The sequence below is a fragment of the Musca vetustissima genome, unplaced genomic scaffold (genome assembly GCF_032173495.1).
Source record: "Musca vetustissima isolate MV318-11 ecotype Yass unplaced genomic scaffold, APGP_CSIRO_Mvet_v1 utg24559, whole genome shotgun sequence".
NCBI lineage: Eukaryota > Metazoa > Arthropoda > Insecta > Diptera > Muscidae > Musca > Musca vetustissima.
The window spans coordinates 24254-43650 of record NW_026886236.1 but is presented as its reverse complement, the minus strand read 5'-3'; the positions used below and the strand labels follow the sequence as shown (position 1 = coordinate 43650).

General features: G+C 34.6%; 4 protein-coding genes across 4 annotated transcripts; 2 read left to right on the top strand and 2 right to left on the bottom strand.

Moving 5' to 3' along the window:
* Positions 1 to 845: 845 nt before the first annotated feature.
* LOC133333773 (U3 small nucleolar RNA-associated protein 18 homolog) lies at positions 846 to 2423 on the top strand. The gene has a single exon (XM_061542065.1). The coding sequence runs from the start codon at positions 846 to 848 to the stop codon at positions 2421 to 2423; it is 1578 nt and encodes a 525-aa protein (XP_061398049.1).
* A 706-nt stretch (positions 2424 to 3129) lies between these two features.
* On the bottom strand, positions 3130 to 4980 carry LOC133333772 (protein O-glucosyltransferase 2-like). The gene is made up of 4 exons (XM_061542064.1): positions 4811 to 4980; positions 3829 to 4747; positions 3310 to 3609; positions 3130 to 3246 (listed from the first exon to the last, which is right to left on the bottom strand). The coding sequence occupies exons 1-4, from the start codon at positions 4978 to 4980 to the stop codon at positions 3136 to 3138; spliced, it is 1500 nt and encodes a 499-aa protein (XP_061398048.1). The 3' UTR covers positions 3130 to 3135.
* A 798-nt stretch (positions 4981 to 5778) lies between these two features.
* On the top strand, positions 5779 to 6978 carry LOC133333771 (nuclear pore glycoprotein p62-like). Its single transcript, XM_061542063.1, has one exon. It carries the CDS (start codon positions 5779 to 5781, stop codon positions 6976 to 6978), a length of 1200 nt encoding a protein of 399 aa, XP_061398047.1.
* Positions 6979 to 11194: 4216 nt separating this feature from the next.
* On the bottom strand, positions 11195 to 17969 carry LOC133333775 (angiopoietin-4). The gene is made up of 6 exons (XM_061542067.1): positions 16933 to 17969; positions 13589 to 13745; positions 11971 to 12102; positions 11716 to 11903; positions 11466 to 11652; positions 11195 to 11407 (listed from the first exon to the last, which is right to left on the bottom strand). Exons 1-6 carry the CDS (start codon positions 17877 to 17879, stop codon positions 11195 to 11197), a joined length of 1824 nt encoding a protein of 607 aa, XP_061398051.1. The 5' UTR covers positions 17880 to 17969.
* Between the last annotated feature and the right edge of the window lie 1428 nt (positions 17970 to 19397).

The following is a 19397-nucleotide window of genomic DNA, read 5'->3' as shown; positions in this document are numbered from 1 at the left end:
CTTCGCATACATCAATGTGGAGCTAATTCAGTACTCTGTCCAAAATTTTGTCTCAATCGGACCAATATTGGCAGTATGGAGCTATATCAAAATCCTAACCGATTTCAACAAAACTTGGCATATATCAAATCAATCTAGTCCTAATTTAGTACTCTATGCAAAATTTTGCCTCAATCGGACCAATTTGGGAGTTTGGTGTACCATTTACAAAAAATCGGACGAAACTGTATATGGAAGCTATATCTAAATCTGAACCGATGTTCTCCAATTTCAATAGGGTTCGTCCTTGGGCCAAATAAGTGACTTGTGCCAAATTTCATTGAAATCGGACCTGTACTTTGTTCACAAAAATACATGGACGGACGGACATGCATAAATCGACTCAGAAAGTGATTCTATGCATATTCTCAAAAGGAACCATGTTCTATCTCGATTCCTTTTGCCTGCAACTATTAAAAAATATAAATAATTGAACAAATTTTGTCAAGATATTTTCATTTTAATTCTGAAAGTTTAATGTATTTATAAGTGAATTTATCAACAAATATGACTTCATGTATATATGTATAAATTTACCATGTCTACATAGTTACTTTTTTATTATTCACCTCAAAAACCTTGATATTCAATGTCAAAAAATAAATTAAATAAAAACTGTCAACTTTCCGCTGTATGGTGTGTACCCCACTTTAATATAAATATCTTAATGGGCTGCATATCAATTATTTCCATCTGGCAACATTCAACTTGTAAACATTGTGCTACACGTGTGACTGAGTGATTGAATTGGTGCGGTTTTATTTAATATTTTTTCTGTAAATTTTTATTAAAAATCTAACAAAAAAATGAGTGATGATGAGCTAAGTGATGATATGCAAGAGTTAAATGAACTCATTGCTGAATATCGTGAAAAGGAGCAGGAGGAGGAAACCAATGAACAAGAAGTCGACGAAGAGGAGGAGAAGTCCAATCAAAACAGTGAAAATAAAGACGGAAAGAACAAAAGCAATGTGAAAACAAGTGGACCTTTAGAGGTTCCCATGGATAAAGTTTTATTTGGCGATAAAGATAAGCTGTTGAAGAATCTTAAAAGAGCAGTGGGCCAGAAGGCCAAGGCCGAAGAGAGTGATACACAATCAGATGGCGATGATGACAAGGAGGACGAGAGTAGTACCGGTAAAAAGAAAAAACGCAAACCAGTATGGGTTGATGAAGATGATGAAGCCATACAATTGGGTGATGTGAAAAAGGAAACCAAACACACCGGTCCCTTGGATCATTTGAAGTTGGATAACACATATAAGGAACATTTGACTGCACGCTTTACCCGTATTGTCAACCAACCGAAATGGGCAAATTTGGATGAAAAAGATAAAGCCAAACACTCGGATGATGAGGGCGATGATGATGATCTACTGCGGACAGTGGGTTTTATCAATAAACCACCAGAAGGCATTTTGCCAGATAAACATATAAGTGCCAAAAGGATGAAAGATGTTAATCGTGCCACCTATGCTGAGGGTAATATAAATAGTATACAATTTCATCCGACAAGTACGGCCGCTTTGGTGGCAGGTGATAAGGGTATAGCTTCCATTTATGCCATCGATGGTACCCAGAATGACAAGCTCCATAATATTCACATACCCAATTTCCCCATTAAGTGTGCCCGTCTGTTACCCTGCGGCACAAAGGCTGTGTTCGGTTCCACGTTGCACTATGCCTATTTATATGATCTAATGACGGCAAAGGAGACCCGCTATAGTTTGCGTAAGAATAGTGGAAATCTGAATAATTTTACAATATCTCCTTGCGGCCGTTATTTGGTATCGGCCGGACGTTGTGGTGAAATCCACATACAAGAAGCCAAAACCTTTGAAATTATTGCTTCCCTAAAACAAAATGATAATGTTGCTTCCATTTGTTTCACGAACGATTCACAGAGACTGATTGTAAGCAGTGATTCGGCCAATATCTGTGTCTTTTCAATGCGTCAACAGCGTTTGGAACATCGATTCCTCGATGATGGTTGTATTGCCGGAAAGGCAATGGATTTGGCACCAAATCAACGTCTCTTGGCCACCGGCAGTATGGAAGGTGTTGTCAATGTTTATGATTTTGAAAATGTTATGCAAACTCAGACACCGTTGCCCATAAAAAGTTTTCTCAATCTAACCACTGCTATTAGCTGTGTTAAATTCAATCATAGTTCTGAGTTATTGGCATTCGCTTCAAGTCGTGTTCCAAATGCTTTGAAATTGGCACATTTCCCATCCGGTACGGTATATGCTAATTTCCCCGGATTTATGCCGAAAATTGGTAATGTTAGATGTATGGAATTTTCACCACACTCTGCCTATTTGGCAATGGGTAATAATAAGGAGTGTCCACTGTTTAGACTTAAGCATTTTAAAAATTATTAGTGAAATCATGAGTGAAATTAAATTGGAATTATGTATATTAATGAAATATATATGCGTGTGTGTATTTTTTATCATTATTTTTTAAAATAAACAAGTTTGTTAAGTAAATATGTGGAAGTCTTTTATTTGAAAAGGAGAGTTTCCTAAATCAACAGAAATATTATACTCACTTATCATCAAATTTATTGGTAATATTTCTAGCCACTTTAGCGGTTAATACTTTGAGCTGGACCTAAAGTTTGGAACAAATAGCTGTTTAATTTGAAACTGTTTCATAATTCCACAATAGCATTACAACAATAAAAAGAAGGTATTTATTTTTTCATATTCACTTTATTTTTTTCACAAAAAAACTATGAGATTCTCAAAATCTAAAATTTGTGCAAAAAGTGTGCTAAATACAAATATATTTATATGGTTCAAAAATATATTCGAGTTTTTTACCGTTCATTTTTTGTTTTTTAAGTTTTGCCCGCTTTATAAAAAACACGTTCTACAATGTTTCGTTTTTTGTTTGCCTATTTTCTATATAGAGTGAATTTGAGTGTATATGGCATCATATATTTTTTTATATATAAATAAATATCATTTGTATATAAAATAGATTCATAAAAGCAATCAATGTATATTCATCTAAGAGTATTTTTTTCGTTTTGATAATGGATGGGAATGATGTGTTGAAATAAATACTTTAATTATTTAAAATACGAGATTACAGTTCATCACGAGTGTGCGTTTCTTTGCAGCTACAACTGTGGGTTTGTTCAAGTTTTTCCATGCCGGGTAGAACCATGACAGGTGAGACTAGACGTTGACTCCATTCCTGTAGAAGAATACATTTATTTCAATATTATTTTAAATTTGTTGTTGTTTTGAAAATACCCACCTTAAACAGAGCCATGTGGTAACAATAAATGTGTCTGGGCGTAAGATTTGAGTTGACAAATTCTCGAGCATTTTTTGCCAGCTCCAAAGCTTTGTCTTCGTTTTCTCTTAGCCATGTTATGGTTTCAACGAGATCAGATAAATCCCTCTTAATGGGTAGATAATGTTTATGACCCTTTAGTTTGTGATAGAAATGTTCATAATATGGCGAGCTTTGTTTGAGAACTGTGGATCCACCGCCCAGAAGATAGGGTAAACGATATGAAGCCACAGTGCCATCGATGTTGAGTTGATATTTGTACTGAAAGGAAATAAAGAAGAATATAATTATTAAAGAAATTATTAGATCTATGGGTCATTGAAGTAGCGAAAAAAATATTTTTGAACGGTTCATATTACGGATTTGTCTACATTACAAGATTTAAAACCACAGTTGTTTTAAACGATCCCACGTAGAACCTGGTAACTAATTTTTTCTTTCAATTTTAATTCATTTTGAAAATATTTTCCCGATTCTCACCTTAAAGAATTCCATAAAGCTGATATGCGGTACTTTGGGTCCATATTTATGTTCTTCATCGCGGAAAAAGAAGAAATTCGTTAAAGCAGCGTCAATTTTATCCGAGTGTTTGCGGCCCAAAGCAATCAAATCTAAACGTTCTCTACGCGAATCTCTACCCCTCCAGAATAATTTATCAACTTTACTCGACCATGGATATTTTTCACGTTGCACCGACAACACATCCAACGATACACGTTGCATATTTTCCACCGTCGATTCCGTCAAATCATAGGTGGGTAATACTATATCATAAGAATCATCACTGCCACACCATGAAAATATCGGATACGGCCCTGAAGTACGTTGTTGACCACCCTTACGTGACAATGGCCAATCACCTAAATTCAAAAAGAATTCCATATCGGGCAAGGCAACAACACGGCCTAATGCCAAGAGTGTGGCATCCATAAACATTTTAAAGCCATCATATTTGCCGTAGCATTTACGCCAAATTTGTTGATCCTTCACGACATAATGGCACAGCGATACGCTTTCCGGTTGATTGTATCTTTTAATGAGATTATCGCGTATCATACTAAAGTTGACCCTCTTAAAGGAATGTAAGTCGCTTACAATTTGATCTTCCTGAGTGGCCGATTTACATTCATTATCGATTAGCCAAATATTCAGATCTCTTGGACAATAACATTTTTCCGAATAGACCAAGTCGCGTATATAATATGGTGATTTAGCTACATGGGAACCATTATAGCGTACATTGATAATCATTTTATCACACCAATCGCTGATAATGCTATAACGGGCAATGAAAGAGCCATCACCACGATTAATCAAATCCACTTTGGAGCGACATGGGCCGTGTGGTGATTTGCCCTCAATTTGTACATCAAAATTTAGGGGCGGAGATTCATTGAACCTAAAAAATAGAAAAAATAGGAATCATTAAATGGTCATATCCAATGATGCAGATTTCACTTACATTACTCCATCATCTCCAGCGGCATGTATATAGAAAAATCTAGCCGGTAATACAATTTTATCCGGTTCCAAACCGCTGCCAAAAACGGTGGTTTTTGTGGGGTCGACCAGCTTGGGACTGGCGTGACATTGTGCAATTGCAATAGTTAATATAAATATGAGTAATTTCATGATATAGCCAATATGTTTAGAGCGGTGGATCGGTTAGAAAAAACTGAATTTTTTTCGTAAGAAAAAAGTATGTATTTTTTTATTTACATATTCTTCTTCTTTCTTAACCTATGCAGCTAATCACAATGAATGGTGTGTTTGATTAGTGTCAGCATTGCCAGGTGGTATTGCAACTGTTATTTACACAAAACAATTTGTAGAGAGTGGGAGTGTGGCTGGCAGTAAGATGTAATGATTTTTTAATTTATTTAATTTTCTAAAAACTTGTTACATGTTTATATATTATAGTTTTGAAGTATTAATTCATGTTTGTATATTATTCTTCTTTTGTGTTAACCATGCACTGTGAATGATGTGCCTCTTTTTTTATTTCCAGTTCGGGTTGTCAGTTATTTTCACTGAGAGAGAGAGTGAGGGAGAAAGGAAGGAATAAAATGAAAATACCAAAGCGTGGAAATTTTAAAAACATTTTGGTTGACATATAAAGGCGCCTATAAATGTATTTTTAATTAAATTAATTCATCATTGCACCAACAACCTATTTTTATAGGACCCCAATTATGATTTTGTGGAAACCGCCATATCAACGTCATGAATTTCGCTCAACGCTTGGCGTTTTCAATGTGTGCTTGTAAAACTATTTCGCAAATTCACTTCCCCTGCGATCTGGCAACATTGTCACTCTGCTCGTGTCGATTGTCCATAGCAAAACAACAGCGAAACTCACTTAGAAGCCGGATCGATTTAATTAAAATTTAAAGATAATAAAACTACAATTACTCAGAAAATATATCTACCATGAGTTTTCAATTACCAACCACAACAGCGGCCACAACTGGAGGATTTTCGTTTGGTGCCAACACTGCCGCTGCACAACCAGCAAAACCAAGTTTTAGTTTTGGCGCGACTGGTGGTGGTGATGCTGGAGCTGCAAAACCATTAAGTTTCGGCTTTGGTGGGGCAGCTGCCACCACAACAGCAGCAACAAGCGCCGCTCCAGCCACTGCAACACCATCATTGGGTGGTTTAGGAGGTGGTACCAGTTTTGGCTTTGGTACTCCACCAGCTGCATCTGCAACTACAACGGCGGCCACTCCAAGCCTTGGCACTGGGGGTTTTGGTGGCTTTGGAGCGGCACCAGCTGCTGCCGCAACAACCACATCGGCTGCATCTACAACAACGGCGGCAGCAACACAACCCGCCGCAGCTGCACCTTTAACAAGTGGCTTCTCATTTGGAGCTCCAACGGCAGCCGCAACCACGACACAGTCGTCCAGTACCACAGGAACCGGCCTGACAGCAGCCGCAGCAACAACAGCTGCAACGGCCACCGTGACCTCTAAACCACCAGCAACCGGAGGCTTTGCCAGTCTAACTACCGCCACAAAAACCACAGATTCCTCGGCAGTCGCCAATGCCTCACAGCTAACCTACAATCAATTGGAAGAACACATCAATAAATGGACCCTAGAATTGGAAGAACAAGAAAAAGTCTTTACCGATCAGGCGACACAAATCAATGCCTGGGATAAGGTTCTCATCAGCAACAATCAAAAGATTTTGGATCTAAATGATGCAGTACAAAAGGTAAAAGCCGATCAGCAGACCTTAGAACAAGAATTGGAATTTATTGCAACACAACACAAGGAATTGGAAGAAAGTATTGTACCGTTGCAAAAGGAATTCATGAAAATACCACAAGTTGATGTTGAAAGATCACAGACTTACCTGATGGTAGAAAATCTAGATACCCAACTGAAGCAAATGTCTGAAGATCTCAAAGAGATTATTGATAATTTGAATGAATCCAATAAGTGTCAGGATAATACAGATCCCATTATACAGATTGGTAAAATTCTAAATGCCCATATGAGTTCTCTGCAATGGATCGAACAGAGTACATCGAACATTGGCAACAAACTGGAAGATATTACAAAAATGCACGAGACATTTAAACGAGATTCAGAGAGGTCATTCCGTTCAGCTTATTATAATTAGGATAGGTGACGGACGGCAGAGTTTGTGCGAGAAGTCGTATTACATTTTTTTTGTGTTTTTGAATTGTATATTTATATGTAATTGATTTCAATAAAAATATATTAATTAATATGGAAAATGTTGAAAGGGTTGAATCTTCAGGTCAGCACCGAACAGTAAGTTTATCGTTAATATTATTCTGAGGGTGAAATAATGTCCAACCAGATTTGTTTTGAAGCGCCTAAAAGTATGCTTTGGAATTCAATATTTCTAAATCAGCCCTTTATTTCAAAGTATAGCGGCAACACTGGCAAATGCATATGAATAGCGCCATCTATTGATACGCATGATTGAAAATCGCAAAGCGAAAGCTGAAAAGTCTCGACTTCTCACGTCTTTAAATAATAAAAACCGATATGTTCACACAATTCAAGGCCGATTTTATTCGGATTTGAATGGTATTGTTTGAAGCACATCTGAAGCCATTGTGTTGACAAATTTGTAGGAATTTTTATTTGGAACATAATATAAAATATGAACGTTTATTGCAGCCTTAATGTGATCATATATTTATAAGCTGTATTTATGCCCAACAGTCTTTGATTTAAAGCGCAGAATTTATACAATTCTAATACAATTTGTATTGCAAAAGCTTACACAAATATGATTCACTCGATATCACATTAAAGCTACCATACGATTTTTAATTATGCATATCAATAGATTTTTAATTATGCATATCAATAGATGGCGATATGCACATGCATTTGCCAGTGTTGCCGCCATACATTGAAATAAATCAATAATCTAGAAATGTTGAAGTTCAAAGCCTATTTTTAGGCGCTTCAAAACATAGGCTTGGATTTTTAAACGAATATATTTGGGAAGAATTCAAAAGAAACATAAGGCGCGGAAAAAAATTAAACTATATTAAAAATAAAAACACATTTTAATATTTTTTTCCTTTATTTTATTTGTATTAACCTCTTGTTGTTGTTGTTTTTAACTACAAAGAATCTCTTAAGAATACTAATTTGTTTTACAAATTGTGATTATTGTTGTTGCAGTTGTTTGGGTTCTCTTATTCACATCATGTTTTTTTATACAAAATTTAACTACTAATTATGATTTGTTTTTCTTGTTATTGTTGTTTGATTTTTGTGTTTGAATGATTGTAATGCGGATGATGATTATATGAATTAATGAACAAAACAAAAAAATCAAAAATCTGGAAGACAACAGTTTTGTATATATGAATAAAAAATTATAGATATATATATTTTTTGTTATTCATATCATTTTTTTGTTTCCAATTACAATATAGTTGTAGTAAATAACAAAAATAAAAAAGCGAAGAAAAAATATATTTACATTAGAATTGGGAAATCATTTTTTTTGTGGGGGAAAATGTGCGTAAAAAAAAAATAAAAATAATAATGATAATAATAAAATAGTAGCATAATAATAATGAATGCAATTTTGAAATGATTTAACAATTAATGCAATATCGATTTTTGTGTTTTTTTTTTACAAATAATTTATGAATTTATAACGAATAATGACAGCTTTGTTGTGTGGGTGTAAGTGTTGGCTTGCATTTTGGAAAAAGGGTTGTGTGAATTTTGAGTGTTTGTTATTGAATGCGATTGAATAAAAAGAAAAGAATTGAAAAGACGGGAATTACAAAAAAATGATAAAAAAGCAAATCAGACTATATCATAGTATATTTTATAAAAAAATGTAATGCTTTGCAAGATACTTTTGAATAGGATTAAGTTTGAACTTCATTAGTCCATTCTAAAGAGGACTCTAGTATTTCTATTGGATTGCGATTCGAAGGCTATTAGTTATTAGAATAACAATGATATACACAGATTGAGACAAATCCGATCAAAGTGTTGGCCCTTTGTAAGGGAGGTACCAAAATGAATATAGCGATGTTGACATATTCGGACTCGATCTAGATTTGGTAACATTATACGAAATGCACTGATAAAACCTTTATTCAGATAAAAAAATTGACTAATGAGTTTTGGGCAACAGCCAACAAGACGGACAAATAATCGGTCGAATGTTTGAAAATCCATTTCCAAATTATCTGAAAATTATTTGGTCCTAGAATACTTGGACTTAAAGCCCATATTTCAATGTGGAACATTTTTAATAGCCTTACTTACAGCTGAAGATCCCAAAAAAAATTTATGAAATCCATCAAAATACTTCAAATATTTAATAGCCTATTAAATAATTTAAATATAAAATCAAATTTTAAATATATTGCCATTATGATCTCTATAAGAAGGTCAATAGGTATTTTTATATATAAGGCAATAGCAAAGCTAATAACAAACCAAGTGAACTTTAAATAGAAGACCAAGTTGGATTCAAATGGTACTCTAATAGAAGACCAGTAGGGTTTCTAATAAAAACCAAGTAGACTTCTAAAGAAGATCGATTGGTCCGTTCATAGAAGGTTAATTATACGTAGGCTTTTTTATATATTTACTTAAGATTTTCCTCCAAGTTTTACTATTAATAGAAGACCAAGTTAGTTTATAAACCAAGGGGCCCTTCTAACAGAAGACCAACTAGGATTTTAATAATACTTCAACTGGAATACTAATAGGATGTCAAATTTATATTAAAAGTAGTCCAACTGTGACTCTAAGAGAGTACTGGCTGATTTTTCAATAGAAGATCAATTGGACTTTTCATTGAAGACTAAATAATTTCTGTTGATTGATGGGAGGTTCTTAATGGTAAGACAACCAAATTTATATAAAGCTTTTAATGACATGTAAGTTATTTGTGAATGTCTGGAATATTCGTAAAATATAAAATACCAGCTGGGAGTGTAATAGAGGGCCAAGTTGACTTCTGTTGGAGGACCAAAATGGTTTTCAATTGAAGACCAATTAGATATAATAAAATGCCTATTGGGCCTCTCGTAGAAGCTATAATGAACATCTAATGAAAGATCAACTGAGACTCAAAGTGAACACCAATTGGATTCCCTTTAGAGGATCAACTCGGATTTAATAGAAGTCCAACTGGGCCTCTTGAATTTGTAATAAAATACCGACTGGGTTTCTAATAGAAGACCAAATGTGTTTCTAGTAAGATATGAGCTGTGGACTTCTAAAGGAGATCATCTAGGTACTCAAAGACAATCCCATTTGGATACTAATGGAAAATCAAATGTTTTTTTTTTAGTAGCAGACCAAATAGTCTTCTAATTTAATATCAAAGTGACCTTTAATAGAAAAATAAGAAGGTTTTCAACTGCGCTTCTCATATAAGACCAATTTGATTCATAAAGACAAACTGCGTCTCTAATAGACTGGGATGTAATAGAAATCTAATGGGACTTCTAATAGATGGTCATGTGGGATTCTAATAAGAGATCAACTGGGACTCTCTATAGAATTCCAACTGGACTTCTAATAGGTGACCAAATTAACTTCTACATAACTCCTCTTGAAGGTGGCAATACTCAATCATTGACATTTTAATTCTATCTTATTACTTCCAAATTATTTTTGTTGTAATGAAAAGTATAATTCCGTCTATTCCAATTCATGAATTTCTCAAAATTTATATATGTATATAGCGAAGGGCTATTGATATTTTTTTAAACATAAGAATTTAGATAATTTAAATAATGTGCAAGTGGATATACAAGAGAATAAGTGTGCATGCCTTGGTGTGTATGTATATGTATGGTATATGTATAAAAGAAATGATATAATAAGTTAATAAACTTTAAAACATAACAAAATGAAAAATGGAAAAATAATAATAAAAAAATAAAAACAAAATTATAATAAAAACATATTTAAAAAAAATAATTCGCTATGAAACAAGCAACTTTTTTTGTTTGTTTTTTTGTTGTTGTTTTTGTTTACCTTTGATTGGTTTATATCTTTGTGTATGTAATGGGGGGAGGGTGTTTGCGGCAGTGGTATTAAGAAATGAGTATTTGAATTTGTAATTCTTTTTATGATTTTTTTCGCAATTGTTTAACAATTCTTATCGAAATGGAATTAATGTTTTTGTGAAAAGTGTGTGCGAGTTGTTTTTTTATAAATAATAATAATTTTGTTTCGATTTCGAAAATAAGATGATTTGTATGAGTTTTGTGCCTTTTTTACAAATTAAAAAATAATAATAATCTTCTCTTGTTTCGCTTTTTGTTAAAATAGTGGATAGTAGTTAGTGGGGGCGAGCTTTATAACTTTTACGCTGAACCCGCCGATGATGATGACGATGCTGAGTTTGAACCCATGGGTTGGGGACCACGCGGTTTTATCATCATTGTGGCCTTCTTGAGGGTATAATCCCAACCGCGCCAGCGGAACCAAACAATACCCTGGCGGGCAGTTAAATCTTGGGGATCGTGTAAATACAAACCATTCAAGCCTCGGCCGCATGACTTCCACCACCAACCGCCCTGTAAATATAGTACATTAATTTCAATCGTAATTTTCATTCAAATATCTCTCTCATACCTTAAGCATACTGGCACAATTCAACGATGATCGATCATTATCCCTATTATATGTTGAGAAGGGGCTATTGTTCGAACCATACCAGGGATCATTCAGTGAATCACCAGCATTTCCTTCATAACCATCAATTTCCAATTTATAATAATCAGCTTCCGAATGGATTTTAAAGTGGGAATATTGAGCAAATCTGGGGAGGGCGGTAATATAATTTAATTTTAAAGTAATAAAAATCATCATTTTCCATACTGACCTCTTATTGCCTTCAAAATCTTCCAGCTCAACTCTCAAGATATAATCTTCATTATTCGTTAGCATATAGATGTTCTCGTTGCCCAACCAAAATTCCTTGGCTGGATCGCCAAACCCATTCTTATAGTCTGCCCAATCACGATTGAAATTTTCTCTCGGCTCACCGAAATCATCACGTCTTTGTATGACCTAGACGGGAGGTGACAATTATTAATATTTTAATTTTTGGAATAATTTAAGAGAATGATGTGCTTACCGTCCAACCGCCATCAGCGATTTCCTGCTCGCAGAATACCTTCAAAAACCAGTAGGTGGTGCCACGTATTTGCAAATAGAATACCCCGGATTGTTTCATGCCGGCGTTTAATAAATCAACGCAAGAGAAACCCTGGAAGGAGGAAAAAAAGAGGAAATTTAATTGACTCTGTGGTGTAGGAGGACAAAGAAGAAGGAGAACAGACTGGAATTCTTATTGAAATCCGACTGAGTTTTTAAATGGAGACAAATCGGATTCTAATCGGAAAGCAACTGAACTTTGAATAAAACACCAATTGGACTATCAATAGAAGACCAACTTGGAATCTAATAGAAGACCAACTGGACTTCTGATAAAAGACAAAAATGGGTTTCAGGTGAATTGCGTAGGTCAACAGAGTTTCTTATAAGAGATTAGCTGGGCTTCAAATAGGAAGGAAGAAAGGTCAGAATGCCAACTGGGCTTTTCTATTAGGATACCAATTGGACTTCTAATTGAAGACCAATGAGACTTCTGATAGAAGACCAACTGGGCTTTTAATAGGATTCAATAGGGCTTCTAATGGAAGATCAAATGTGATAATAAGAGATCTGAGTGTGATAGAAGATAACTGAGTTCCTTATAAAATACCAATTGAGCTTCTAATAGCAGATCAATTGGGACTCAAATAGATGTTCTCATACGAAATCAACTGGGACTGAAATATATAATCAATTGGATTTCTTGGATTGGATTCCAAGTGGAATACTAATAGGAGATCAACTGAAAATTAAATATATTTCTTATAGGATACCAACTGGGCTTTTTTGGAATTGGAGTTGAAGACAAATGAGACTTCTAATAGAATACCAATTGGGCTTTTAATAGGCTTCTAATAGAGGACCAAATGTGATTTTAATTTCCAATTGAGTTCCTTATTAAATAATATTTATTGGGCTTCTAATAGCAGATCAATTGGAACTCAAATAGATGAGCCACTGTTTTTATAATAGGAAATCAACTGGGACTGAAATATATGATCAATTAGATTCCTTATAGAATACCAACAGGAATTTTAATGAGACTTAAATATATGATCAATTGGATTTCTTATAGAATACCAACTGGGCTTTTAATAATATACCAAATGGAATTCTAATTGAAGACCAATGAGACTTCTAATATAAGACCAATTGGGCTTTTAATTGGATTCAACAGGGCTTCAGTTAGAAGATCAAATGCGATTCTTAGATTCCAATAAGAGTCCAACTAGGATTCAAATAGGATATCAAAAATAGAAGACCAATTGAATTATGAGTATAAGGCTGATTGAGATTCTAATTGAATATCAATTGGGTTTCTCACAAAAGGCCGACTGACCCATATCATCAGTATGTGGGAATTCTAATTGGATATCAAGCAGAATAATAATAGAATACCAATTGGATTTGCCAATTGAACACCATAAGCGGATATCTTATTGACACCTAAAAGTAGGAGGATCTATTAGATTCTTTATAGAATACCAACAGGACTACTAGGAATAATTTGCTACCAATAGTATAACCCGAATACCAAGAGAATTTTTAATTTAAAGGAATTCCTTAAATTAAAAAAATATATATTTTTTTCAACTCACCTTAACATCCTTTATGGTTAATATATCTGTGGTGAATGTATTATTCACCACCGATGGCTTGTTCTTGACACTGGGGAATATGATGCCACCTTTACGCGACAGAGGTTTAGATGATGACGAAGTCGTTTGCGATGTTGACGATGAAGATGATGATGTACTGCTTGCCGTGGTTGTCGATGAAGAAGCAGAGGACGACGAAGTTTGATTAAAATTAACACCTGCAGCATTTGTTGTGGGTATTGGGGTGGTAGAGGCAAATGTACCCGAGGATTGATAGGAAGAAGCCAATACTACAGAGGGTGTGGTAATTACCGATGAGGACGAAGAAGAAATAGAAGAGGAGGAGGAAGTGGAAGTAGAAGACGAGGAGGACGATGATGAAGAAGAAGAATGTGTTGAGGTTGGTGTGGGTGTTGTTGCTCCCAATGAAGCAGTTGAGGGTGTTGTTTGAGCTGATGTTGTTGTTGTTGTGGAACTACTACTTTGTACGGTATAATCATCTATGACGGAGTATCTACGATAGGATAGGTATTTTTGGATCAAAATGTAAATACAGATATTTGTTGTTGTTGTGTTTAATTGTGGCTTAAAGATAGGTAGGTATGTTGTTTTGACCAATAGTTACCCCAAAAAACAAGGTTCAGGGTAGGGGTAGAATAGAGAATTGTGTAAGTGTAAAATTTTTTGATTTTTTGTTTTCCTTTTTCAAGGTAATAAAGGAAAGTTCGAATAAAGTCAAATATGAATGAGTGAAAAAGATCTTCTTATTTCAAATTGTGACAGATTTCTATAAAAGCCTAAGGCCTATTAATAAGGTAATCGAGGAAGATCTGCTGTTTCTGGGCAAGGCTTTTAGTTAATAAATAATAATGAAAACAGCTGTTTTTTCTCAAGTCTAATGTCAAAAATGGATTTTGTTAGCAAACTATGACTCGTCGGCTGGTCTAACTGGACGACCTTATTAATAGACCTTGGTCTAATTTTTGGCTTTTGTTTACGTTTTCATAATGGAAGTCATTCCACAATAATGGAATTTGACAGCAAACTTAAGAAGCAGCTAATTTCCATCTGGTCTATTAGTAGGACATGGACCTTATTAATAGATGTCCCTGAGTGACTACTTAAGAAAAACTAATAGTGGAAACATGCATTTCAAACTTTAACTATAGTTTTAAAGCTTTGGAAAATGTCTATTGTGAATTAATAGATTTTCCCATTTGTTATTGTGAATGGTTGATGATTTATATTTAACGAGGGCCTATTAAGAAGGTTTTCCAGGATCCGAGTATACTAACAGAAGGTTAACCAGCTAGCTATGGAATATGCTTTGAGATTCATATGGAAGACTTACTGGACTTACATTAGAAAAAAGTAGGACTTCTTTAATAAATTCCAATAAACAAACAATTGAAGTTATAACTGAAGACCAGCTGGGATTGAAAGACGCACGACATAACTCTAATAGAAGGACAATTTGGGTTTTTCTTTTCTGATAGAAGACTAATTGGATTTCACATAGACGATTAATTGGATATCTAATAGAGGACCAACCGACTGGGATTCCTGAAGACGAACTTTAACTTCTTATAATGCACTAATAACGTTTCTAATAGGAGACCAACTGGGCTTTGTACTGTGAATTCAATTGACAATGATTTATTTCGACAGAAACGTGAGAAACAGCTGATCTTAGTGGCTAATTTTATTACAAAGTCTTTAAATAAGGTCGTCCAGGGAGACCAGCTAGATATCCGCTGCCTCTTAAGTCTGCTGTCAAAATCTATTATTGTGAATTGACTTCCATTATGAAAACGTAAATAAAAGCCAAATTTTTGACATTAGACTTGAGAAAAATAGCTGACTTTCGCTTAATTAATAGATCTTGCTTTATTATCAGGCCTGGTGAATACCATTCCGAATAATGCATGTTGACAGGAATCTTGAGAAACAATTGATCTCATTATGTAAGTCAAGACCTATTAATAAGATCCAACAGGAAACGAAAGCAGCTGTTTTTTGTCTCATGTTTAGTACCGATAATTTGGCTAACTTACGATGATCTTCCAGGGTGACCTTATTAATAGACCTTGGTGTGAATTAAATTCACAATAGTATATTTTGACAGAAATCTTGAGAAGCAGCTGATCTTTTTTTGTGTGTCAAGGTCTATTAATAAGGTCAACCAGGAAGCGAAAACAGCAGTTCATTTGGGCCAACAATTTGGCAAACTTGAGAAGCAGTTGATCTTCCAGGGTGACCTTATTAATATGCCTTGGTGTGAGCCTATTATTAGACCTTACTTGACTGTTTACACTTTCATACTGTGAACTCAATTCACAATAATAAATTTGTACAGTAAACTTGAGAAATATCTGATGTTCCTGAGTGACAAACAGGATCTTTTATAGAAGACCAGATGGACTTTTTGGAAGAAGACAATTGGACTCTTTATAGAACTGGTCTTTTTATGGAGTACCGATTCACAATAAATTATTTTGACAGACAACTTGAGGAACAGCTGGTCTTATTGTTTATGTTAAGAACTGTTAATAAGGTTACGTAGGAATTATAAAAGCAGCTGTTTCCTTTTTAATGTCAAAAATTTTGCAAACTTGATGGATGACCTTTATTAATATGTGTAAGGCTATTAACAGGTCTCACTTTGCTGTTTGCACTTTCATTTCGTGATTCAATTCAAAATAATGATTTTTAACAGTAAACGTGAAAAACAGCTGATCTTTCAGGGATAGTTTATAAGCCTTGGATTATAATAAGGAGGCGTATTATAATAATCAAGACATTAAATAAGGTCATCCAGAGAGATCAGCTGGATATCAACTGCCTTTCAAGTTGGCTGTCAAATTCCATTATTGTAACAAAGTCCAAAATTGTTGACATTAGATTTGAGAAAAACAGCTGAATGTTTTTAGCTGGGTGAACTTATTAATAGATCCTGATTATAATCAGCTGTTATTACTGCGAATTCAATTCACAATAGTGTATTTTATTGGGTAACCCTATTACGGATTTCGCTTGTTTGTTTTCATTTTTATACTGTGAATTCAATTCAAAATAATACATTTTAATAGCAAAATAGGAAACAGCTGATCTTCGTAGGTGAATTTATTAATTTTTTATGGATTCTAAGTTTTCCGTAAAGGTTTCCTTATAAATATTTTCCTTCTTAAACTCATTTTTAATTTTAAAGGTCAAACCTAACCTTCAAAATACTTTATTCGAACTTTCCCCTGACTTTCCAATTTCGTTTTTTTTACCAATTCAACCAACCTTTGTTTAAACCAAAACCTAAAAAAAAATAAATTTCAAAAAACAGACAAACCCACCTATTCGGATCATATTCCACCAAACGATCAATTGTTGGATCCATCAGCAACTCAGCTGGCACCGGACGTTGAGCCAGCAACTGAACATCATCTTCTTGTTTCTTTAAACGTTTCTCAACCATATCCAAATTATTGATAATTAAATTTGTCTTCGTTTTCAGATCTTGATGTATCTCACCAATGGCGCGTTCCTGACGCTGTGTCTGCGTCAGCAAAGCATCTGATTTGGGTAGTAAATGATCAACCGATGACTTGGTACCCACTACAACATCCCATACTTCATCCATTTTTTCCGATACTGATACCATTGGACTTATTTTCTTGACGAGAGCATCAATTTTACTGGACTTAATCAAAGGCATAGCCGTTGTGGTGGCATTAACATTATTATATTCGGCATGATGATCGACAACAGCTTCATGAATATCACCCACCATACGCAACATACGTCCGACATTTTCCGATACAATATTTATGTGGAATTGTAATTTTTTATCAATATTATCGGTGGTGTCGCGTAGTTCACTTAATTCATTCGAGACATGTGACATCACTTCGGCATTCATGGCCTTGGTAATTTCAATGACATTCATACTGATCGGTTTCTTTTCGCTAGCCTCAGCATTGAATTCATCAACTTGTAGCAGATTATTGTCAATTTGATTTTTCAGTCCCTCCAATTTTGAATCAATGTCACTGACTTTTTGATCCAACAATACAAGACGAGAGTCTAATTGAATGGTCGACGATGCTGAAGAGGTACGAGCCGAACGACCACTACTTCCTGTTCTACGATTTGTTTCGGAATTTAATGCCGCAGCTGTGGCTGAATCAATTATATCATTGGATATTTTCACATCTAAGGATCGCAATTTCGATATTACCGAATCGGTTTTAATTAAATTATCCGATACACGATTATCCAAAATTTCCATACGTCTCATCATATGTTCCACAGATTTATCCAGATTATCGATGCGTTTTAATTTTCCTTCCAATGTGTTGATGATAACCTCGAAAATGTTCAGAAGTTGTTGTTCTCTGGAAGAAAGAAAAAAATTAAAATTATAATTTAAACAAATAATTAAGTAATAAAAACCAGTAAGGAAAGTAGTAAAGCCGGACGGGGACGACTATATGATACCCTTCACCAATTTGGTATATTCTACATATATATTCTAAAATAGACGTCACCTTGCGAAGGCATATTGATATAAAATTGAACGAACTTAAATATTTTATCTTGAACCGACTATATGTGAACCGACTAACATCAATCCGTACATATATTCTGAAACCTATGTTATGTTTCATTTCATTCAGGCAGATTTAGAGTCGTCAAACTTTCGTGTCAATCGGACAAATATTAGGAGTTTGGTGCACCATTTACCTAAAATCGGACGAAATTATATATGGGAGCTATATCTAAATCTGAACCGATTTTCACGAAACTTAGCACACATCATTCTAGGCTAAATCGGATGAAACTATATATGAAAGCTATATCTAAATCTTGACCGATTTTCACGAAACTTGAGAGACATAACTCTAGGCTCAATTCAGTACGTTATGCCAAATTTCGTGCAAATCGAAAAATATATAGGGACTTTGGTGCACCATTTACATGAAATCGGAAGAAACTATATATGGGATCTATATATATATCTGGACCGATTTTCTCGAAACTTGGCAGACATCACTCTAGGCTCAATTCAGTACGTTATGCCAAATTTCGTTCAAATCGAAAGATATATAGGGATTTTGGTGCACCATTTACATGAAATCGGACGAAACTATATATGGGAGCTATATCTAAATCTGAACCGATTTCCATGAAAATTAGCACACATCATTCTAGGCTCAATTCACTACGTTATACCAAATTTCGTTCAAATCGAAAGATATATAGGGATTTTGGTGCACCATTTACATGAAATCGGACGAAACTATATATGGGAGCTATATCAAAAACTGAACCGATTTTCACGAAATTTAACACATATCGTTCTAGACTTAATTTAGTATGCTGTGCTAAATGTCGTACAAATCGGATTATTTATAGGGGACTTTGGTGCACCATTTACCTTAAATCGGACGAAAATATATATGAGAGCTATATCTAAATCTGAACCGATTTTCACAAAACTTTGCACACATCATTCTAGGCTTAATTCACTACGCTGTGTTAAATTTCGTGCAAATCGAGGGATATTTAGGGACTTTGGAGCACCATTTACCTTCAATCGGACGAAAATATATATGGGATCTATATATAAATCTGGACCGATTTTCTCGAAACTTGGCAGGCATCATTCCAGGCTCAATTCACTACGTTATACCAAATTTCGTGCAAATCGAAAGATATATAGGGACTTTGATGCACCATTTAACTTAAATCGGACGAAAATATATATGGGAGCTATATCTAAATCTGAACCGATATTCACGAAACTTAGCACACATCA